This window comes from Ictidomys tridecemlineatus, unplaced genomic scaffold (genome assembly GCF_052094955.1).
Source record: "Ictidomys tridecemlineatus isolate mIctTri1 unplaced genomic scaffold, mIctTri1.hap1 Scaffold_91, whole genome shotgun sequence".
Taxonomy (NCBI): domain Eukaryota; kingdom Metazoa; phylum Chordata; class Mammalia; order Rodentia; family Sciuridae; genus Ictidomys; species Ictidomys tridecemlineatus.
In genome coordinates this window covers 274624-299357 of record NW_027526141.1, presented here as the reverse complement: position 1 = coordinate 299357, position 24734 = coordinate 274624, and the positions used below count along the sequence as shown (strand labels likewise).

At 46.3% G+C, this 24734-nt stretch overlaps 1 protein-coding gene and 1 long non-coding RNA gene across 4 annotated transcripts; both read right to left on the bottom strand.

The window, feature by feature from the left end:
- Positions 1 to 9: 9 nt before the first annotated feature.
- Positions 10 to 20172, bottom strand: LOC144374854 (uncharacterized). 3 transcript variants are annotated; one of them, XR_013434115.1, is made up of 7 exons: positions 17124 to 20172; positions 15796 to 15915; positions 14883 to 15021; positions 10400 to 10518; positions 8168 to 8353; positions 5484 to 5624; positions 10 to 58 (listed from the first exon to the last, which is right to left on the bottom strand). It is a non-coding gene; the product is annotated as an uncharacterized LOC144374854 (long non-coding RNA). The 3 variants fall into 3 exon arrangements; XR_013434113.1 differs by having other exon boundaries at positions 15796 to 20172; XR_013434114.1 differs by having other exon boundaries at positions 15801 to 20172.
- An 18-nt stretch (positions 20173 to 20190) lies between these two features.
- LOC144374853 (E3 ubiquitin-protein ligase RNF213-like) lies at positions 20191 to 24450 on the bottom strand. Its single transcript, XM_078037618.1, has 2 exons — positions 23058 to 24450; positions 20191 to 22035 (listed from the first exon to the last, which is right to left on the bottom strand). Exon 2 carries the CDS (start codon positions 21710 to 21712, stop codon positions 21413 to 21415), a length of 300 nt encoding a protein of 99 aa, XP_077893744.1. The 5' UTR covers positions 21713 to 22035; positions 23058 to 24450; the 3' UTR covers positions 20191 to 21412.
- Positions 24451 to 24734: the final 284 nt, after the last annotated feature.

Here is a 24734-nt window from a genome sequence, read left to right as displayed (position 1 = left end):
AGATGGCAAAAGAGAGTGAACTAGTGAAGTGGGGTTGGCAAGCTGTAAGCCATGCAGCCTGCAAATGGGCACAGTATGAGGGATTAACAGAATCTCACCATCTGCAGACCTGCAGAGCACTCAGGGCCCAGACTCCAAGACCCTCTGTGCCCTGACTTCATTGGTGAGGTTGGTGCAGAGGAAGCCTTCTTCCTTTACAGGTCCAGTAGCCTAATTAGCATCCTCACAACATTTCACCCTCTTCTTCCTTTCATTTTCTGACAATTTTCTTTTTCCTGTCCCCTTTGCTGCTGCCCTCAGGCCTATGTATATGTTCCCATGCCCAGGAGCAGCCTGCTGCTCTCAAGACTAGCATCCAGGTCAACATGAGTTTATCCTTTGGCTTTGGGGCCATGGGGTCCAAGGGCAGTGTCCAGGATGACCAACAACCTCAGCACCCTCCTGGACCAAGGTCTATTCATCCACAGTCCTTATTATGGAAAGAGGCCATTCTGTCCACTTCATGGATGGTAGTGAGGGTAGGGCTCTCTGAGTTTAGGCCCTGTGACTTTTCTCAGTGGCCAGGTTGGCACTGGATCATGGTCCTGGAGATGGGCCAGTGTAGGGTGCTATGGAGAAGAGGAGGGTAGGCAGTGAAGGTGGGGTAAAAAGGGGGCTCTTCTCTGAGTGGGGGATCTGTCCTGTGTCTCATGGCCTGATGGTGAAATGAGTCCAGAATGGAGACATCAAAGTCCTGCTGGCAGAAGATGCTCTTGTCAAGGGGTTGGAAGTGCCCTCTCTGGTCCTTCCAAGCACCCACCCTGACCTCTTTTGGGAGCAAGAGTACCTTGATGGTAGAGCATCAAATTTCCACACACAAGGAGGACCTACAGAGCCACAGGGGAGTCACAGTCAGCTAAGCTGATTCTCACTCCTCAGTATGGGCTGTCCTTGAGGCAGCACAAAAAAGAACTGTCACAGGGGTCCAGGTTTTTAGAAAATTCTCTTCTTTTCTGGCTCTGGGTATTGGTGGCTCACATGAGCCTCCCCCTGTGACCAGGCTGAGGCAGAGGGGCCACTTTACTGGCCTGAAATGAGGCATCTGCCTTGGGCATGAAGCCTGGCTTCTATAGCCACTGCACCAAATCCACCAGGAAGGACAACTCTTGGAAGGCCATGAGGTTAACGATTCATCTCTCTTCATACACCAACTGCCATCAGGCATGCAGGCCAGCAGGCACCTGAGGCCACCTGCTTCCTGCCTCCATTTTCTCTGCCCTGTTTCTCACTACCAAAAACAAACCTCCCATCTCTACCCCACCCATGGCCTCCTTCTCTGCCTCACCCATGGGTAGGATATGCAAGGTAAAAGATTTGAAAGAAGTGACAAAATAACCTTTCCCCCAACTGGTGGTGGGGATTGAGTTCAAAGATGAGTTCTCAGTTCAAACGTGCCCACCTGGGAACTGGTATGTGTGAGGATCCCCAACTCCATTTTACAGGAGCTGTTCTAAGGGTGGTGGTTAGCCTCACCCCTGCTTGCCCCTTCCCTCCTGGCCTTCTTGTAAGTCAATGCTGACTTCACCACTTGCATTGGATGCTGGAGGCTCAAAGACAAAGCACTGGAAGGCACTAGCATAAAGGCAGCATCATGTGGACACTGGGAGAGATGAGAAAAGCTGGGTCTCCTGGAGGCTGTGACAATGAGGTTACCACACTGACTTTATGAAAAGACCTCTAATCATCTAATAAGTTGGGCATGCCCTCAGAGCTAAAAAATCTGAGAGAATAGGGGTTTGCAGGGACAGGATAGTGTAGAGACACAGAGGGAGGAGGGGAGTGCACCCTGGTGTGCAGCTGCAAGGACAGAAGATGAACTGACTCTGAAGACTTTTCCCATGATGTTAGGAGGTGTGGGTGTGGAGGACAGAGGGCTCAGATGGACCGGGCATTCTGGAATGACTGGGAACAACCCAGAAAGCTTTTAAAGTTAAGCTTCTTTTTTTAGGCTTCTCTGGCAAACAGACTGTTTCAAACCCCAAAGACCCTACCCCACAGTGGAAGAGGGTGGCTGGTTATAACCTGGTAGAGCATGTAGGTCAACCTCTGCTCTAGAGCAGATAGGTAAACCTCTGCCTACAGCACATGAGTGTGGGGCTCTTCACTCTCTTTTCATTTGTCTCCCTGGCCTGAGCTACTTTGCAGCTTGGTCTGTTCATTTCCCCCAGGGGCACAGTGACATCTGTAATAGGCTCATCTTATGTCATGGGCCTGGGAAATGAGAGGAGGCTTTCCTTTCTTGCTCTCTGGTTTTGGGAGCTTGTGTGGAGAAATTCTAATTAAGCAGCAATTATAATTCTACAGGGACATAGGATACCCCTTGGGTCCCTGTGGAAAGTCATCTGTATGCTTCAGCAGTCCAGCCTGCTTGGCTTCACTAAGAATCAGTTTCTCTTGTCTACCATTAGAGTAGACCCTCCCCACTTTGGATCATTTACAGCCATGTTTCTTACCAATTTACTGATGAAAAGGCCAAGAGACAAGTAAGCCCTCCAGGCTAACAGAGGAATCAGTTCTCCTAGGTGTGTTCAGTTGACAATCCAGCCTCCAAAGAGTAATAGAAATTGTGATTTAGGAGCTATCACCAAGAGATCTGGAGTATTCAATAATAAAAATGGGCGTGTGGGAGGTGGATGGTTCTAGAGAATGTGTATGTAGCAGGAATCCTGGACTTCCAGCCTCCAGAACTGAGTAAAATTTTTTTTTGTTGTTGTTTATAAGGCACTTGGTCTGAGAATTTCTGCTATAGCAGCTCAAATGGACCAAGACAAGGGTGCAGGGGGCCACTCCTGGACTTGTGGGTTGAGGGAGATCACTGAAAGAAGCAAGTCTACACTAGGTCTTAAGAGAGAATTGGGAGCTAGCCAGGTGGAGACTAGTCCAAGAGAGGAAATATGCCTGGAAAGGCCAGGTGGCCAGGCACAGCACTGTGTGTGAGGCAGGCAAAGCCAACCTGAGAGGACTGTGGGTGTAGGGAATAGGGTGTGGGAAAGATAGTAGTGGTGGGAGCCCAGCCTACAGGGTCATATCAAACAGGGGACAGATCACAAAGGGCTTCAAGCCACTGTCAATAAGTGTTTACTTGATTTACCTTGAGGTTACAGGAAGGACACTGAAGTCCAGTTAAGAGGACTTATGGTGACATGATTCCACTTTTTTTTTAAGGAAATCACTCCTAGCCTTGGATATCAAGGAGTAATATTTGGGGTGGGGAGCCCATGGCAATTTGCCTTAGTAACCTACAGAAGCAGAGATGGCAGAACAGACAGGGAAGGGGGTAAGGGGAGGCAGATAAGAGGGCAGATTCCAGCAAGATTTAAAAAGCTGAAAATATGAAGATGACATCAGACAAGATGTGAGAGGAAGGGAGGAATCCAAGAAGGGACTGAGATTTGCAGCTTGGGCAGGTCTGAGTGTGTGCTGCCTGTCACTGAGGTGAGCACCCAAAGCTGACAACCATATGTGGAGGTAAAGACCATGAGTTGGTAATTAAAAGTCACAGAATTCCATTAATTTTTTTATCTTTTCATTTTTTCCCCTTTCAAACACTTCTCACCTGTTAATGAAATTCTATGAAAGGTGGGCTGCAGATGTGGCTTAGTAGTAGAGTACTTGCCTGGCAATATGCCAGGTCCTGACTTTGGACCCCAGTACCAAAAAGGAGAAAAGGAAACAAAGAAACCTATATATCATTAAGCTCTGAGAGACCTCTGCATTTTTTTAAATATTGGCTTTAGGTCTTATTTTATTTATTTACTTATTTACTGCTGTGTTGTCTAAGCTGCTCTCACACTCCTGGACTCAAGCCATCTTCCTGCCTCAGTCTCCTGAGGAGCTGGGACTGTAGGTGTGTCCTTCCACCCATGGTTAGATCATATTTTAAAGCAACAGCACATATAAATCCAGCTGTGGCAACACAGGATGCCCTTTCTGCTCAAGTTTCCCCTTGGCTCCCAGGTAATCACATTCCTAAACTTCTCTGAGGTTTTCTGTGCCTGTGTAAACATCCTGCAGATCACTGGCATTAACCACTGTATGGCAGCACCCATGAAAATTCAGATATCTGTTTCCAATAATGGGTACTTAATGTGTATTTGGGTTTTCACAATTCTGAAAGCAATTTTCAGTGCTGTACTAATACTCTAGCATATGTTTGCTTCAGTAAAAACAGGAAGTTGGGCTGGGGAATGCTGGCATGAATGAAGCTCTGAGTTCCACCTGAGCACCACAAAATAAATCAAAGTGTCTCCAGGACATTCATTTAGAAATGCACATCTCCAGCAATTCAGGATAGTGAATTTAATGATTTAATGGCTGTTTCTGAGAGTTTGTGGTCAGGTATAATATTGAAGCCAGAATTAGACACTCAGATAGGCAAGGGTCAATCCAGAGAATGGAAGGATTGAAATGTTAATTCCTTCAGAACACTTCCTCCACCCTTATCAACATAACCAGCCCTGTTCCAACCTGTTTCTAAGGTAACCCGTCCCAGGGATATATAGGGAGATTTAATAAGCCCTCTTCCTGCCTAAATCACTCTGCTTTGGCTCCTCCAGCCCATCTGCATCTCACCTTTTGGCCATCCATCTCCTGAGCCTTGTCACTTATACAGGAAGGAGAGAGATAAGGGAGAAGAGATCTGGAGAACAAAGAAAGCCTAGGACATATAAAAAGGCAGAACACCCTCACTTCTTGGGATACCAGGATACCAGTTATGGCCCCCTTTGTCCCTTCTGGGAGAAGTCTACGTTATCCCTTTTTAAATAAACCCTGCTTTGTACACTTGCCTCTGCATGTTTCTCTAATGTTCAAACTTCAACATTTGAGGAAGCAGAACTTGTCACTGGTAACCTGTGGTATCAATGTTAGTACAGATGTTCCTATAGAAAGTAGTCCACTGGGCATTATACAAGTAAAGACTGTTCCCTATTTCTATTTTGCTGAGGGTATATTTTTTCTAAATTATACATTTTGTCAAATGTTCTCTATACCTATTAAAATTATCATTTAGAGCTTATTGTTTAGCTTATATAACTGATGATATTTATAGATATTTTTGAGCTATCCTTGAATTCCCAGAATTTATCATATTTGGAAATGATGTGTGTTAATTATCCTGATAAATTTGATTTGTTAATTAACAAACAAACTCAGCAATGGGCAAAAGACTTAGCCATTTCTTCAAAGATACATAAATACCCAAAAAGCACAAGAAAAGGTGCTCAACATAACTAGCTATTATGGCAATGTACACTCTGAGGACCAGGTTAGTAGCTCAGTGGTAGATCACTTGCCTAGCATGTGTGAAGCACTGGGTTCTATCCTCAACACCACATTAAAATTAAGAAATAAATAAAAGTATTCTAAAAAATCGAAATGTTCATTATTTTAAAAAAAACCAACAAAACAAAACAAAATTCTGAACCAGGCAAGGTGGCACATACCCAGCAACAAAGAAGGCTGAGGCAGGAGAATCACGTGTTCAAGGCCAGTCTCAGCAACTTAGCCAAATCCTGACTCAAAATTTTAAAAGGGGCTGAAATGTAGCTCAGTTGTGGAGCACCCCTGCATTCAATCTCCAGCACCTACCCCCCAAAAAGAGAGAGAGAAAAATTTAATAAATTGATACAGTGAGTCATCTTCTAGGTATATATCCAAAAGAATTAAAGCAGATCTCAAATGTTGATGAACACTAAAGTTCACAGCAATCATAACAGCCAGAAGATGCAGAAGGTGGAAGCAGCCTGAGTGTCTATTAACATATGAGTGGACAGTCTCAGTATCCACCCATATAGTAGCATTCATTATCTAGCTATAAGAAAGTTGAATGCTGATATATTTCACCATATAGATGAACCTTGAAAACATCATGCTAGGTGACACAAGCCAGACAAATGCTGAGCTATTCTATTTATGTGAGGTACCTGAGGCAGTCAGAGTGACAGAAAGTAGAGCAGGGATCTCCAGGGGCTGGGGTGGGGCTGGGGAGTCCTTGTTGGGTGGGGAAGGTGAGGACACTCTGGAGCAGGATCTGGTGGCTGTGTAACACCACTATGCTTGAAGCCACTGACAATACATTTAAAAGTGGTTACATGGTGCATTTGGTGTAATGTGTATTTTAGCACATTTTTTTAAAAAAAGCAGCAGTGGCCCAGTGGTGGGGTTGTAGTTGGGAACATTAGGGATAGGACAGAAGGGAAAGCCAGTTCCCTGTTACCTGTAGAAAATATGCATGAGCCAAAGAATTGGTCTCCCTAGCATCTTTCTCTGCAGCTGGCCTACTGCCTAACAGCTACCTCTGTGTGCAATGTCTAACCCTCCTGTCAGAGCTGACAAGAAGACTTGAATACCCATCACATGCTGGCTATTTTCAGCTTTTACCAATACCCAGGGTGTATAGGCTAACTGTAGGAGGCAGCTCTGAAATGGCCGCCTGCAGGAGGTTTGACTGGAGTTCCCAGGCATCCAACTTGTAGCAAAGATCAATGCATGACAGCACCCTTCCCAGGCATCAGGTATCCAATGAATGGCCCTGGGGCTTCTCTGTAGCTGGAGGGGACACACAGAGCAGAGGCACGTGTACAGCACAGACTTTAAGTTTGTAAACTAACTGGGTACCATCTGTGGCTGTGATTATTTGCACAGGGATCTGACTAGAAGAAAGTGATCCAGAAACCCATGAAGTTTTTGAAGTGATTTCATTGGGGAAAAAGTCTCCCATCATCTATAAACATCCACATGCTGGCTCTCAGGACCAGAAGACCTGTCTGTCAGCTAGCAGGCTACCTGACCACCGGAGACCACACTGGACCTGGATGAGTGGCCAGCACATCCCCCAGAGGTCTGAGGATGCTGCATGGGACAGTAAAACTTGGAGAGAACTGTGTCCAGGCCATGTGGGAAGGTGGTCAAGGATGCCTCTGGGACAGGAGTCCCTTGTGTTTCTCCTTTGCTAGCAGAGTAATAAAACTTGTTTTTCCTTTTTCTCAAGGGAAAAATAAAACCCTCTATGATTCATGGTACATAAGCAAACAGTTTCTCGCTGCCTTTCAACTAGATGAGGCCAAGGTACTTAGTTTAGAGCCATGAAATATGAGCTGGTCTCTCTCTGTGTGTGTGTGTGTGTGTGTGTGTGTGTGTGTGTGTGTGTGCATGCATGCAAAAGTGTGCTCACTGGGCTGTGTTTAAAAGGCACTGTTTGCAGGAGCTTAGGTAGGGTTCAGTAGCAGGAAGCCAGCCTAGCATACATCAGGCCCTTGGTTCCATCCCTGGCATTTCCACTCCCTTCTTTTTGTCTCCAGTCTATGACAGCAAGAACAGGCTTCAAAAACCAGCAGCTGGAAGGTGGATGTAAAGGAGGACAGAGGGGCAAATGGGAAGCAATATGGGCACCTGGCTCCTTGGAGCTGTGAGCAAGCCCTGGCCTGCACAGGCTGTCCTGCACAAGGCCTCTGACATTTTGGTCAAGTTTTTATGCCCATCTATTTCTGTGAACCTGCCTGCATTTCAAAGGCTACATACCTGTCTATAATTGCCTTTCTCAGACACCTGGACAGTGGGCACTTTGGAGGGCAATGGCATTCCACCCATGGGATGAGATCATGAAACAATTACCCTAGCCCAGGTCATGGGGTGAAAGAGGTGGGAACCTTGTTGTGCTGAGTGACCATTGTTACTGGATAGCCTGGCTACAGAGATGGTGGCTTTCTCTGAGGGGCAAAGGTTATGCTATCATTGGCTTTATCTGGTGTTGGTAGCAGAGGCTCAATGGTTTCCTGTTTCCATGGTCCCATGGATAGCATGTATTTTGACGTCCCAGCTCCAGTGGCACTCTCTTCCACCACTGTCATCCTGCTGAGTATGATGGTGACTTTGCCCCCAAGGGCTAGGCTACTGGCTTGCTCTAGGTCATCCTGGAGGTGGGTGGAGCCTAATCCTTCAGCTTTTGCAAAGCATCTGCAAGCAAGTTCCTGAAGAAGTCCCTTTCTGTACAGTCATTCCTATCCCTAAGTAATATGCCCTGACTCAGCTATCAGGGAGGGCAAATTCTTGAACTGAGCTTATCTATGCAATGGCCGGCTGATGAGCCACATTCCCCCATGGGACTGGATGAGGTCCCAGCACTGACCTGCAGGTAAGGGCAGAGTGGGCTCCCAAACTCTGCATTCCACGAAGAGAAATGCCCAGTGCTCACATTGTCTAGTGAAAGATGTACTTGGTCACCAGCTGACATAGCTCAGGAATCTGGCTCTCGGTCCCCAGAAGCATGTGCTCCACAAAGAGTGCAATGGAGAAAACCTGATTCCACTGGGTTCTGTCAAAAGAGGGTGTTACACACTCAGCTCCAAACAAGGACTCTGAGGCAGGAGGAGGGGATGAGAAGGCAGGTGTGAGGCAACACTGGAGGATGAACTGACAGGAAAGGTTATCCACCAGCCCTGTCCTCAGCACTCCCACAGCTCTCCATGCAGGCAGGACTTGGAGTCTCACTTTGCTACCTCAGCATATGAGGTACTGCCACTGTACCCACTCTCTCATAATCCTGCACATGGTGAGTCCCTCTTGATCCTCATGGCCCTCCCCAACCATGAAGGCCTGCCCCTCTGCTTGCCCTGCCTGCCTCTGTCTGTTCTCATGGCTCCCTGCCACCAAAGTGGTTCTCAAAGTGCAGCTTAATAACCTGCCTGACTTTCTTTGGCCCTGGGGTATCATGGCCTCCCTGAATGTGGTTTTTCTGTTTCTCCAGCACTAACGAGATGCCTGGCACTTGACATGGTTTATCAAGGTCAGAGTGAGTGCACAAAAAGCCCCTCCCATGACAGGAGCACCTGCTTACCCTCCTGCCAACTGTACCAGGACCTGGATTCCACTGAAGAGCACAGGCCAAGTATGCCAGGGTGAGCCGGGCTCTGAGTCTCACCTGACCTCTTCAGTGACAGCTCTGGCTGTGCTCCTGCTGTCTTGAAAGTACCAATCTGAGCAGACAAGCTCCAGTGGTATGAGCAGCTTCTTTCCTAGATGCATCCAGGCCTGGGGAATTGGCTTTAGGGTGTTTCTTGTCAGAATTTCAGCACAAGTCATTGCAGCAAACACATCTAGTGTCTAAGAAGACCAGAGCAACCATGTGACCCCACAGGGCCCCTGCTTCTCCACCCATATGCTTCATTGGCTGTGTTTCCCTTAGGCCAGAGCTTCTGGCAGGGGCAGTGTGTCCTTGCATTCTAGGTTCTTAACCTGCTCCTTTGGGTCTTGGGACACAGGAAGCACTAGCCAGCTGTTCCCAAAATCTCTCAGCTATGCTGACTCACATGCCCCTGAAGGGTCTTTTCTTGAGCTCCTGTGGACAGACCAGGGACTAGGCCTCCCTCCCAACTCACTGCCAACTGTGTTATGCTTTTGTGCAGCTTCAGTGAGGCTCTGCAGAACCTGCAGGTGGATGGTCACAATTCTGGAGAATTTGTGCAGCCAGGTCCTGAAATGTGGATAGGCAAGGTGCACCCACAGCAAGCAGAGCCCATCCTTGGGCCTCCCTGAGACTGCTCATAGCTCACAGACACAGGACCACAGGACCATCTGCAGAAATTAAGGTTTTGAACATTTTTCAATATGTATTTTTAAATCATAAAGATGTGTTTTCCTATGGGAAATCATAACTATTCAAAAAACACGAGAAAGAAAATTACAAGCCAGACTTCCAATCTCCTGACTTCTTTTCAGTACAGCCTCTAGCCATTTTCCCAGCTGTGTCTTTCCTCAGAATCATCCTCAAATCAGAATCACTCTGTTCCTGATTTTTTTTTCCACTCAGGATTAGATTATAAGAATACCTCTATCACTCATTTTCTGTGAAAATATTGTTTTCAATGGTTGAAAATAACTATTTTAAAATTGTCCTACTTTAATATGTCCCTCCTTCATTTATTTGGACACTTAAATTGTTTCTAATTCTTCTTGATCAGAAATAAAGCTGGAAAGCCTTGCTGTGAGCACCTGCCTGGACTTAGCTGATACTCACAGCAAGACAAGAAGCTGCAGGGGGCAGGCTTCCCAACCACCATGCCATGTGACCACTGCTCAGCACCTGCCCAGGAAGACTGTAAGCCTGCCCTTCTTTTGGAAAACTCAGTTTTGCCAGATAAGCAGGCACAACTGGCATCGGAAGACTTTTTATCTTCTCTTGACTGACTGGTTGGGCTGAGCATGTGAGCAAAGCCTTCTAGAAGTCTGAAAAATTATGCCTGTACAGCTGACTAATAACTTCTACCCATTTTTAAAAATAAGATATATTCTGCTCAGTCCCTGAAACACCTTGATAACATTTTATTATTCTGGCTAGAGTATGTTCTCCCACATTCTTTACCTTCTTTTTCTGTGCTGCATGTGATTGCGAGGCATCTGAGTTTCCATCTCAGGCTTGGCTGCAGCTCTGCAGTTAGCACTTGTCTAGCATGTCTGAGACTCTTGGTTTTCTCCCCAGCTCTAGAAACAAAAAGTGTCAACCATTCCACTGAGTTTCACTTATTATTTTTACCTTAAGAGATTAGTTACATATGTATCTTAATTTTGTCAAGAGAAACTCAACAATTTCATAGAATGTTACAAGGAACCTGGAGAGCTTCTTAAGGTACTAGTATGCCCCATTTCTCAGGGCCTTGGGGAGTGATAAGAACTGGTCATGTGTTCTGCTCAGGGGACATTCTGAGCCTAGCATCCTGCATGGCTTCATTATGTTCTCCCACACTGCAGCATTAGATCTCAGAAGCTGAGTTCCCATGTTTGCCCCTAGTCAATACCATGCAATTTCCACACATGATCTTGAGTAGGTACCTGCCTTTAGCTCCTCCCAGGTAGACACTCTCATAGTCAAGAGCAAGAAGTCCCTCAGATAGTACTGAACCAGCTCCTGCTACAGATCCCCAGGGAACTGCGCAAGGAATATGCCCAGGGTAGTCTGCTGGAAGACTTCTACTAACTTATCTGACTGCAATTTAGGGAGAAAGCCAGAATGGATTGAGACAATTAAAGCCACAAGCTAAGAAAAGCTTGCTCTCTAGGAGAGAGACCAATGTCTTAGCATGGAAGAAGGGGATACACTCCTTTCATTGCTAGTATTTGCTGAGAAAGCTTAATGGGACCTTTCCTGGATCTGAGCCTCAGGATTGAAATGATCAACTTGCAGCAGGTAGCAAGCCCTGTGCCTGCTGGAACTTGCTCCAGTTCACCATACTGCTCATCAGTGCACCATTAAATCACCTCACAGGCTCCCTTGATGGGGTGTGACTTAAAGGCTTCTCGCCTCCTGGAGACTTACTCCTTCAGCAGAAATTTCAGAATGAAGGCAGGACATGAACTTGAGCCTATTCCACATGGAAAGTGTGAAAACTATAAGTCCCAGAATTTACTAGGTGCTAGCTGCTGTCTGCCCACTAATGGTCAGGCAGTGTCTTTATGGGTAAAGTCTGCATCAGGCCAATCTTGAGCAGTGCTCACTTTTTACATCTGTGATATACTGGGCCTTGACCAAGAGCTCTTCCAGATAGTCCCTGATTCTCCAGCTGAAGGGGAAACTGTTACAAGAACCCTTAGGAAGGCTCATATGGTTCTGCACCATGATGGTAAACATCTCATTCTTGGATCTGCAGTTAGGTGAGGTGAATGAGAGGTGAAGGTGCTGTGGGCCAGGGGTGGCTCCATGGTAAATTGCTTGCTTGGCATGTGCAAGGCCTGGGTTCCATCCCCTGTAACACATAAAAATAAAACAAGGCTGCACAGACAGTTGCTGTCTCCCTTTATGGCCAGGGCTCCTGCTTAACAAGAACTGGAGGGCTACCTCATAACCCCTGTTGACAGACAGAATGAAAGCAGGCAATCTATGCAGGGCCTAGGAGGGGTCCAAAGCCTCAGGCAGAACCAGGTCTCCAGGGCCTGTGCCTGTCTCTCTCCTGCATCGTATTGGCCTACATTCACGAATTTAAGTACTTGCAATCTGAACAGAAAGCTTGCGGAGGCCCCACACAAAATAGGGAACAGTATAATGGAACATGAGCATGATCAAGGACATATTCTTTCCAAAGGGCAGTGTCCCCACTGCACACAGAATCCAACCTGACTTTCTGAACTATCACAGGTGCCCTGAGAGGAGAAAATGAGGAGAGAGACAGGACAAAGACCTGTCAGGATGCCACAACCTTGCAGAAAGAGCTGGCAAAACATTCCTTGGAAAGCAGCGTCTACGTTCTCAAGCCCAGGAAAGTGACTAAGGGTGCTGTGTGGATTTTCATTCACCTTATATTATTCATTACAAGCAGAATGTTCAACAACATACTGTTACTAAAAATATACATCCACAACTGCCCAGGTTGGTGAGTCTGGTCTAATCAGAAGCTCCAGGTTGTCATCTCTGTCAATGAGAGAAATTATGCTGGCCAGCAGAGGGGTGACTGTGCTTTGGACCCGCTTCCAAAGGGTATGTCTGCAGCAGGGGTGGGACAGGGGACAGGGGACAGTGGCTCAGCATCATAGCCAGTGCTGTTCTTGACACCTCCTTCCTCTGTGTCAACAAGCTTTCTAGCCTACAAGCCAGTGCTACAAATTGAAGTTTCCATCACTTTTAAGTATAAGAGACTCACAAATGCATTTGTCTTAACATTATAAGCAGGATGTATGGAACTTAATTTTACATTTAGTAATAGTAACTAGTGCCTTGAAAAGATGAAGAAGTATTTGCTGCATTTTATATAATTTTTTGGAACAAGCCTACTAGGTTCTAAAAACAAATCAATAATGACCAACTTCACTATAAAATTAGATAAATATTTTTTTAAAAATGTAGCTATAGATAAAATATAATAAAGATGAAGAGACCAAACTAAATTTGATACAGACAAAGTTAAATAAGAAAATATGTTTATCAAAAATTCAGCTTTTCTTGAAGGTGTTTCTGTAACTAACCCTGAGTACTTTAGACTGACAGTGGTTAATTGGTTGAATTAACTACATCTCACATTCATGCTAAAATGATATATTTTTTACATAATGAAAAGTGCCACAATTTCTTGTAGAAAAAGGTATAATTAATAAATATTTATGTTGAAAAAGAAAGTGAAGCCCTTTGTAGGGAATTTCTTTTTCTGAGTATACAATACAAAAGATTCTACAGCAAATTTAAAAATATCTATTGAGAAAACAAACATCCCATTAGTCAAGGACATCCCTTGTCTTAAGACCCCAGGTTTGGGCTGGGGATGTGGCCCAAGCGGTAGCGCGCTCGCCTAGCATGCGTGCGGCCCGGGTTCGATCCTCAGCACCACATACAAACTAAGATGTTGTGTGCACCAAATACTAAAAAATAAATATTAAAATTCTCTCTCTCTCTCCCACTCTCTCCCTCTCTCTCACTGTTAAAAAAAAAAGACCCCAGCCTAGAACATGCACAGAGGATATAGGGGAGGCAGTGAAAAGACCCTGGGTTGGAGCAGCTGAGAGCCCTGAAAAGTGATCCATAGTAATGCAGTCACCACAGAGGGTCTCCAGGAGACCAAATTTGAAATAATTTGAGAATTAAAAAAAATGAAGGCAACAGGCTATATAAAATGATTAACTAAAAACCAGAAGACTTCTGCCAGAAAGGACTCCAAGGAGGCCAGCAATCTAGCCCCAATGGTATGTGACATTAAGTCTGAGACACACAGTGCTGGTGAAGTGTCACAAGATCCTGTGACAGACCAGCAGTTTCCCAAGGGCCTGACAGCCCCAGAAATGGGCATTGAGGGTACAGTGCAAACAGGTCCAATTGTTCTTCGGTGTTGCTGGTGACCAGAAGAAACTGGTCCTAGGTGCTGTGGACCATGGGACAGTGAAAAGGGAGGCTGTAAAACCCAGTAAGGCCAGAGCAACAGTGGCAAAGAAGCGATGGGACATGGCTTGGACATGTGCTAAGAAAGGGAGACCATCCAGGGAGACAAAAGCATACTCAGTTTCTGGGCTCACAAACGTCCTTCAGAAGGTGTAACTAGGAAAGAAGTCAAGGAGCACTGCAGAGAGAACTCAAAATGGAAAAGATCCTGTGGTGAGGAAGCCAGCACCCATGGGCCTTGGCCACCCAGGACTCTGCCATCACCCACATTCCCCCTGTGAACCACGTGAGGCAGCAGACCTGGAGCCATGAGGTCAGAAGAGCAGAACTGGAGGGACCTTGGAGGACCTCATTGGCCTAATATCACCCTGTTCACAGGTAGTTTCGGACTCTTAGACTCTCCATCTGAGACCCTGAGCAAACCTCCTGTCCCCATGGCACAGGCTCTTTAAAGATTGTCTCAAGTCTGAAGAAAAGGGTTATGGTTTTGTAGAAAAAGGATCATGGATAATAAATGACACTCCTGGGTCCTATTTTTGTACTTTCTGTTACTTCAAGCAGTAGCCTGAAAAGATAATTTTTGTTACTTCTCTGTATATCTCCATCTCAATTTTAATAACCTTGAATGGCAACCCTGGCTGCTATTTATGACATGCTGGCAAACATCCTATGAGAACAATATTTTTAAAGTTCTCTATAATGAAATAAAGTAAAGCACACAAAAGCAGAGAAAGGAAGCCAACAATCCCCATGACCACCATTCAGGTGGCCAACAATCTTTCATGACCAACTCCAGGTGGTCAATAAACACCCCAGGACCACAACCTGCATGGCCAGCAACCACACATAACCACCATCCAGGTCTGTTTTGAGATCTTGGAGCAAAAACATAGCTCTGCCCTCCTAAGGTGGAGAAAAATACACCTGGGTGTGCTCCTTCCCCTGAGACGGTATAGCAGGTACCTGCACTGCCCACTGCTCATAGTACCTGAAGGTGCCGGCCTCCTAGAGTGCATCCTGGTTTGCAACTTCTCTCCCCACCCGCTCCTTCAGACTGCAGAGCTTGTTCTCTTCTTGCTTCTTTAGAAGGATGGAGAGGTGCATCTCGGATATCCACAAAAACAAGGCTGTAGAAAGGCAAAAGGTACATAATTTGGCCACCTGTCAGCACCAAATTGGAGGCTCTGCTGTGCTGCTTGACCAGTTCTCTTGCAGAGGGAAGCCAAAGGTCCCCTGGCCAGGCCAACTCTAGAGCAGAATTCAAGAGATGTCCTTAGATTCCCGCTATGCCAGCTGCATCTGCCAAGACACAAGAACCTAGAAGGGCAGCTCACCACACTCAGCCACCTTATCCCCACTGCTCAGGAAGGGCCTGCTGGGGTAGGATGAGAAGCAGGGACATGTCTCGTACTACTGCACACAATGTCCCTGTTCAAGAGGCTGAGGAGGACGGTGACTCTTCTCATGTTGTGTGTGCAGCTCTCCTCATCACTGAGCATCCCCATGGCACTTTGCACACAGCTCCTCAACAGTCTGGTGGTGTCCAGAACCTGTGCCTGCCAAGGGAGACAGCACATCATCTGCTGCTGCCATGTCTAGGATGGGTAAAAATTATGCTGCCCACACAAGAATGTGACCTTGTGTCCACATGTGAATTGGACAACTCCCAGAGGACCACTGTCAAGGTGGTAGCTGATGTCATGGATTTGGCCAGTGGTTGAGGGACAGGGCAGAGCTAACCAGAAACTTTCTTTATGAAAGAAAAGGCAGATCTTGTCCTAGTAAATCCCCAACACTTCTATCATAAAGAGAAGGCAGGTCTCAGCAAGACCCTGGCACAGCTGCCTGAGCTCCTCCAGCTCAGCCATCTGCAGCCAACAGGGGAACAGAGGAGAACTCACATCACCTCCCCTCAGATTGGTGGCCTCTCATTCCATCTTCTCCGGACTTTCCTCTTTCATTTCCATTCCTGCACCTCCCCTGATTTGCTGGTCTCTGCCTCCATCACCTCCTCCTGGTTGCTTTTTGATGCAAGGAAAGGGACCACAATCAAGTCACTACTTGGAGAAGGAAGGGGGTGGGTGGTACCAGTTTTTTGCCTAGGCTGAGCCTCACCAGGGTTTCCTGTCCTAAATTTCAGTGGCAGCCCCAGTTAAGGGGACATCTATCATCCACTAGTCAGGTGCCCCACAGCCTGGGCTGAGGGCCTGGCACATGACCCAAAGAACACTAGCTAATATACTGGATGCTGCTCCTTGGCCTTCCCAAGGCCCTGGTTATATTGATCATGCACCAGGCAGTTTAGTGCCACATCCTGAGTTCCTACTATGGGCAGGTGTCAAGACTCAAAAGTGACTCAAATGTGGCAGCCATGACTCCAGCTTCACAGGAAGCTGCCTAACTTGGCACTTTTCACCTGCCTTTCTGCCCCCACCTCTGCAGACTGCCACCTTGCAACTCATGCTTTAGGCTGCCTCCTGGCATGAACAGCTGGCTGATGGTGACACTCTACAGCTTAGTCACATCAGCAGCTATGACTGTGGACCTCTTCAGGTCATCAATGTGCACAGACCACCATAGCCCTTTGAATAACAAAGCCACCAAGTCTTCTCACATCTGTCTGCTTTCTTCTTGTTATATTCAGGTATACACCTCTGTTCAGATGTTTAATCACACTACTGGCAGAGGGTACCTCAAAATCTACATCCCCAAACACACCAAAACCCATCAGACCCCCTACATCACATCAGCCCACACACCATCTATGTGGGTATCAAGGCTGATTAACTGCCATGCAAAGACTACATGACATGGGTCCTGCCCACAGTTTTTTATGTGCATCTTACCATACTCACTGTCCCATAATTAGAAAGTGCTGCAAGGTGCTGACAGTTTGGCTTTCTATCTATGAAATTATTAAACTGTTTCCCTCTTTCCAAAATACAAATTGTCCAGCTGGTGACCTTCTGTAGAATAAGGGATGGACTGATTTGAACACAGTACTTCCCCAAGGAGCAGGCACAAAGAGTTAACACTAAGTGCAAGGGGAAGATCTCTGAATCATTTGTATAACAAAAAGTAGGAGCAAGAGTGAATCCTGTGCACTCCTGAGGTAGGCCAGGCGATACTGACATACCAGCAGCAAGTTCCAGGGTGATGGCTGTGAACAGTGAGCCCAGAGAAGCAGCCGAGACATATTTAAAGACAGTCACTCATCTTTTGGCCCTACCTCCATGGAATCCCACGTTGGATGCTCTGCTCCTCATCCAGGAGAGTTTTGTTGCTGCAGTCTGGATGGGCATGAATAACCGAGCCACCACAAAGCCTTGTAGGTTCAAACAGCAACTACTTTATTTCAACTCTCACGCAGTGCTTCCAGAAAAACCCCACACCGGTGGAAATTCCTCTTCCAGCACTTCCCCAACCAATGGGAACTCTCTGGGAATCCCCGAGAGAACTCCATGCAAAAACTCCAAAGTAGCTGCGCCTGAGGCAGCAAGAGCCGCCCCATTGCCCGACAGCAAAGGTCAAATATACAATACAATAAATCCAGCATCACAGCAATTATGTATAGCTTAACTCAAATCATCATCTGAATGGTTCGCTGGCATCACCTTTCAAACATTCCCTCTGGCAAATGCCAGGTGTCATTCTGACCAGCTGTGGCTCTCAACATTTTGTGATGAAATAGACAAAGACACAGCCCTGAGTTCCTTGTATTTTGTTGATTTCATTAATAGTAGAATACCTATTGAGAAAACAAAAATCAAAACAAAGCAAGCAATGGAGCAAAATCTAATGTGTGCGAGGGCTGATGGGTGTCCCAGGAGCTGTTGAGGCTTTACCACATTCCACACAATGCCAGGGGCCACCACATCTCTCATGAGAGGAGGGTGTCTTCCAATTCATAGGATTACTTCCTCTAACTGCTAATCAGAATCCCCATCTACCCTGAATGTCTCAGGGTACCCATATGCCAGAAGGATGGGGCTTACTGGCCTTCCCATTTTGAGATAGTACAGTGTGGTATGGTGCCCCTTGAACACCCAGTGGCCAAAGACCACCTCCTTAAAGGATCTGGCTGGGCCTTAACTTATAACAGGTTCACCATACTTTAAAGGGGCAGAAATCACTCTTATATTACATGAGGTAACAGAATACAGCAATTATGAAAGCAACAGATTTATGGATATCATAAAAATATCCAATAAATATTAATTTATTTATATAGTCTTACTGCCCTTAAACTTATGATAAGTTCTTTTCTTTCTTTTTATGCAATGCTGGGGATCAAATCTAGGGCCTCAGACATACAAGACAAGTGCTTTACCAACAAGCTACATCCCAGACTCAACTTTAATTTGAATTATATGATTCAAAATAAAAATGATCAAAAAAAGACTGCAAATGACTGCAAATGCAGCTTTAACACATTCTCCTACACACTACAAATATTTCATTATTGACACATCTTGCATTCCACAAATTCTGCGCCACTAATGGCCTTTTTGTTGATCCTTTTCTCTCTAGGTTTACTAGCCCATGTCAAGAGCTGGGAGGGAGAGTCATTCATATTTCCACACTGTTTTCATGGAAAAAATTCTTCAGGATGTCATGGGCACATTTTTGCTTCCTATGTTTTTTTCAAGAAAATTACTAGCTTACACAATTAGCTGAGCACTATGAGTACCATCATCAAAATCCATCTGGACAATAAGGATTTTACATCTGACTGTCTTCATTAAGCTTCCTCTGAAAGAAAAAGGGAATCACCCAAGTGAGTCCTCTGTCCAAAAACATGGGCAGCCACAGCTCAGGAAGCTAAAGTAGGAGGCTCACAAGTTCCAGGCTAGCATCAGCAACTCAGAAAGACCCTATCTCAAAATTAATAATAATAAAAATTAGCACTGGGGATGTGGCTCAGAGGTAGGGCAGCCCTGGGTTCAATCCCAAACACAAGTGAAACAAAACAAAACAAAAAACATTGATCACAACACTCCACAAAATGAAGGGAATCACAGGCCATGCATAACCCAGCATCCAGGTGGGGTCTCCCTCCACAAGGTGAGGATGCAATCCACTGGAGAAGGAATGGGCCACACAATGCTCAGGAGACAGATGGACATGACTGTCTTACAACTGGGGCCAGAGGGGCATACCAGGAGGCTGAGCAATGACCGTCTCATAGTACTCAGAGTTCCTTACTGGTGGTTACCACACTCAGGCATGCAAAACCACATTCCCAGGGCAGGGGCCAAATGTATTGGGCAGGTATGACATCTCACCAAACTTCCTTGAGGAATGAGTACTCAGTGTCAAACTGCTGCAGTGACAAGATCACAGGTTTCAGGGCCAAGCCCTTCACTTCTACTCATAGGGCCTAGCAGTCATGGCTCATCAGCAGTCTGGAGAAGGCCAGCCCAGGAGGTGTCTTTTAAGGAGAACCAACTATGATCCATGCCCCCACCTGGCTGTACAGTTTTCACCTATGACACTAAGGGCATCTGGACATGGGCATACAACATGGGCACATGAGTCATCAGCTGGAATTCAAGCAAGGGCACAGAGCACCAGATCAGAACCCAGGGCCAGTGGGCACTCAGACAGAAAGAAGCCCAACCCAGAACAGTTTTTATATACAAGGAGTGGCTGAGGCAAGCAGGACCTCCAGGGTCAACAGATGGCAGAAAGAAGACTTGCCCTGACTAAAAGAAGCCTTTATCTCCTTGTGAGATTCCAATGTCTCTCTTCCAGCTTTGGAGTCTACCTGAGAGCCTTCTGACCCTTTAGGGCCCAGCACAATGCCATTACATCTTGTAATCTGACTTCATACTATCAAATGGAGTTAGCCACTGGCTACTCTCCTTCCCCTCCATAGTTTTCCATTCTCTGCCATGACCATATCCCATGGTGAAAACCCAGACATTCCCAGGCACATAGGACCTCAGCTATCCAGACCCCATTTGTTTTGGTACCAGGGAATAATGCAGGGGTTTAACCACTGAGCAATAACCCAGACCTTCCTTTTAATTTTTATTTTGAGACAGGTTCTTGCTAAGTTACTTAGGGCCTCCATAAGTTCTGAGGATGGATTTGAACTCTCAATCCTCTTGCATCAACCTCCCAAGCCACTGGGATTACAGGTATGTGCCACTCCGCCTGGCTCCAGACTCCTTCTCTGAACCTGTCCTTACTGACATGCTTCATATTCCTACATCAAACCACACAGCAGACATCCAAACCTATCCAAAACAGATGTTACCACTGGCTCCCAAACCCATTGCTTTCTTGGGGTCTCCATGATGATTGCACAAAGCTGCAATGAGCTCAGGAAAGCTGTCCTCCACCTCCTGCCACCCCTCCATGGAATTGATAATTAGCCCAGCCACACTGCCTGCTAACCATTTGCAGTTTGCACCATGCCAGAAGCTTTCTGACAGATCTATCCTCTCAATGTCACTCTCTTACTCCACTGTCTTTCTATCACCCAGCCATTAGGGCATGTCTACATACACTTTCCTTCATAGCTCCTCTCTGCACAGTCAAGACCAAGTCCAAGGCTGTCCACAAGCCCCTCCACATGTCTCTCTACCTATCCCATCTCCACAACCCAGCACTCACAGCCTCAATTTCAAGCTCTGTCAGCGGTCCCTTCCTAGACTCCTGCACAGATGCAGATTCAGACTCAACACCTGTGCCTCAAGGAGGCCTCTGCCTCTGACATCTACCCAGCCAGCCCTCATGGCAAGCCCAGGAGATGTCTTTTAAGGAGAACCAACTATGATTCATTCCCCCATCTAGCTGCACAAGTTTCACCTATGAGACTAAGGGCATCTGAATGGGAGGCATCCTCATCCTTTACTCTTAGGCTGTCCAATAATGAGAAGCAGGCCAATCACTTATATCCCAGGTGGGCCCAGTATTCTGGGAACTGAACGTTGTGCTCAGTTCTGCTCTCAGAATAGAGCTCTGCTGACAAACAGGTGAGAGAGGCCAAAATGGACTTATCCTCATTGGGCCTAACATGGAGGGACATACGGGTTTCCCAAACTGAACAGTGCCTTAAACAGAGTTGAGACCTTCTGGCACTGGAGATAAAGGGCTCATGGGTGAAAGAGAAACAGGAAAGGCTGTGGGGGTAGTCACCTCTGTGAAGATGGCATGGCACCCCAGGTCCACATTGTGAAGATGGGCCTAGAGGAAATCTGCAAAGGAGTGGTGCTGCTACTTGTTCCAGTATTTGTGTGACAGCGCCTGCACCACAAATGAGCCCAGAGTGGAGGTGCTCAGCTGCACCACAGCATCTGGTGTGGCACAGTACAATAGGATCAGCTTGGCCTCCCCAGACACCCTGTGGTGCATCTCCTCCATCAGGTCCCCAGGGCCCTGCCTCTTCACAGCCTGCAGTACCATGCAGGCACAGGCGTCGGAATGGAAGCTGATAAAGACATCAGCAGGGCTGTACTTGTGCCCAGCAAGGAATTGATAAGCCTTCACATCAGCAAACTCCTCTGCCCGCTATGTGAGCTCCTGCACGATGCTCTTCTGCCACCCCTGTAGCACTGAGCTGAAGTCCAGGTAGTGCTTCTCCAGCTGGTTTATAAGGGGTATGGGGAACTGATCATACACCATATTTTTCTCCTCGATGACAAGCTGGCAGAAGTCAGGGTGGACCTGACACTTGACACCATGGGTGCTGAGCCCAAGGTCCACGTACTTCTGGCCCCCGAGGTAGATGTAGTACTGGTTGAGCGCATCATACAGGCTCTCATAGAGGTGCTGTATGTTCAGCAGCACCACCATCTTGCCTGTCTTCATGCAGATCTTCACCAGGTTGATGTTTCTGCAGATCTGGGTGTATTCCTGATCCTGGGGAAAACTGGAACCAAAGATGATCTCGGGCTACTGGTCCTCACTGAAGAATGACTGCTGCAGGATCTGCAGGGCCATGTAGTTTTTGGTCAGTATGAGCAAGTAGTGGGATTCAGCTTCTTCCAGTTCCCCAACTCTGCTTGATGAGTTCCAGGGTGCTGACTGACCTCTCCCACACACCCGGGCTCAGGTAAACTGACCATGAAGATGTCCAAAGTGGGGATGTCACCTTTGCCCCTGAAGTTCTGAAGGACTGCCTGTGCAATATCCTGTGGAGAAGGCTTCTTGTTAGATGCTTTGGCCATGGCAAAGACCATCTTGATGAAGCTACAGTAGTAACGAAGCCCGAAGAATTCCTTGTTATGCCTACTGCACAGTGTTTCATAGGCTTTGGCAAAAGGAGTGAAGTACCCTTGGACCCTGTCCTGTACCAGACTGTCTGAAGAGCAGATCCTTCTGGTACTCTCTATGAGCTCCTTCTCACTGGGGCTGCCATGGGACACAAACTACCCTGGTTCATCCTGGCAGGGCCGAGGGCCCAGTTGGAAATACCCAAGAAGCCAACTTTTTGGTGGGGGGCAGGATCACCTTCAATGCACCTATCTTTCAGCAGTGGGTGCAGAGCCTTCAGGGACATTTTTGGGGAAGCTTCTGCCAAGCCAACCTCATCCAACACCACCACAGATACATACTGCTGCAGGTCCTTCCCCTGCTGAAAGTGAGCACACTGCTTGAAGGTGTTCATGATGCCATGTGGGGATGCAGTGGGGGTTACACTGGAATGACACCAGGTGGACCTGCTTCAGGCTTCGAAATAGAGTGGAGTGTGAGGCCTGGCCCTGTATGGCATCTGCCATGATAGTCTTAGCAAGAGATTTGGAGCTGCCAGGCTTTCCCGCCAGGAAGAGAGGTATCTTTAGCTCAGGGTAGATGATCATCATGAATAAGTTCTCCTTCAGAGCCAAGTTCCTGGCTATGGTTTTTCTCAGAGGCATCTCACTCAGGAAAAGATCCTGTGCATGCATGATCTCATCCAGGATGACCCTGCTGTCATCATATGGTTCTAGAAAATACCTGCAAATGGCTCTGCAGTAGGATTCCTTCTCCTTTAGGGATTCATCCAGCACCAGAGACCAGATGATGGGGTCTCTCCTGAAGTTATTTTTGCTGACACAGATCTCACAGAGAAAGGTGTTCAGCTTCACCAATAGCATTTCGCTGCGGCCATGAAACCAAGTGAACACCTTCACACAGCACTCCACATCCCAGAGGCTGACAAAACTGTACTAACTTTCAGTGTTCCTCAGGAACCTCTGAGAGGCAGAGAGCACTTCTGTGATCATATGAGTCTCATCTTCAATGATCCTGATGTAGTCCAACAGTCTCTGCACAATCTGATGGATGTAGAGCTTTTCAGCAGTGTTGTTCAGCTGCCTGAAATCCCACACTAGAGGAATCAGCCTCAGGGGCAGAGCGTGGACATGGTACACCAGCTGCCTGAGGGGAATAGAGCACAACCTGTATGCTGTATCCTCTGCACTGACCCTGTATCCCAAACTACCTGACTCCAAATGGCAGATGGCCTCCTGGGAGTGCTTCCTGTAAGGATTGCAGGCAGGTATGATGTGAAAGCCTGAGTCCTCCTCCAGGGACTGGCCATCCACAGTCTAGTCACACAAGACTTCCTTAATACAGCTTATGGCTTCTGCTGTGTTGGCTTGGTCAAAAAACAAGATGGTGTCTAACTGGGGTTGGTCCTTATTGGATAAGGCAGTTTTATCAGCCTCTAAGACTTTGGAATGAATCATGGCTGTGGTTGTTCCTCCATGGACCTTGACCTGTTTTATGGTCTTAGCCCGGGCATCAGTGTGTAAAACATCCAAAATTATATGCAAAGTTATGGAGCTAACTAATGACAAGACAGACAGACAAACCCAGGCAGAGGCACAATCTACATATACTTGGCCAGAATTAGTCAAGAATGTCAAAGCAGTAAAAAAAAAATGAGAAAAGACTAGACACTGTCAGAAACCAGTGAGTAGGCAACATGACAAGTAAATGCAATATAGTATCTTGGTTTGGATCTTGGAATGGGAAAATTAGTGAAATCCTAAAAACTATGAGTGTGGTTAATAGTGACCCATAAATGCCATTTCTTAACAAATGTACCTAGTAACTTTAAGATGCTAGCAATGGGGGAACTAGGTATAGGGTGTGCAAGAATTTTCTGGGAATCATCTTATTCTGAAATAAAGTTTACTTTTTTTTAATGCAATAGGACTGAGCATCTCATTGATACTCTAAGGGGAAGATCCTGTGGACTTTGTATCTTTTTATTTATTTTTTTTTTAGTACTGGGGATTGAACCCAGGGACACTTAAACACTGAGCCACACCCCTAGCCCTTTTCATATTTTATTTTAGGCTTTTCAAGGTTCTCAGGACCTCACTAAATTGCTGAGGCTAGCTTTGAACTTGTGATCCTCCTGCTTCAGTTTCTCCATCAAAGAGATTATAGACATGCACCACCACACCCAGCCATGGACTTTGTATCTTAAAACTGGTCCACAACCAAAAATACTCCAGAACTGCTCTCCAAGGTTTCTTGCTGCTTTCCTTATCACTGCTTTCTAGTCCTCTGCCTGTTTCCTAAGTCACTCACACTTTATCACAAAAATAAAAAATTTAGCCAATGACTGAGGGAGATAAGAAAGAGGAGTTACTGTTTAATGGGTATCTATTGGGTACCAAGTTTCAGTTTAATTTTTTTCACTTTTTGATCTCAGCCATTATTTAGAATTGGAAACAGAATCTAAGAATACAAGCTACACAATTTAAAGGAATTTAAATACCCACTATGTTAACATCTAAGGGAAAGTTCTACATTTGCAAAAAATAAATAAAACCTTCACCATACTGTTTCTCTGTATCTCCCCACCGAAAGTGTCAGCAATTCTGAAGGATGGTGG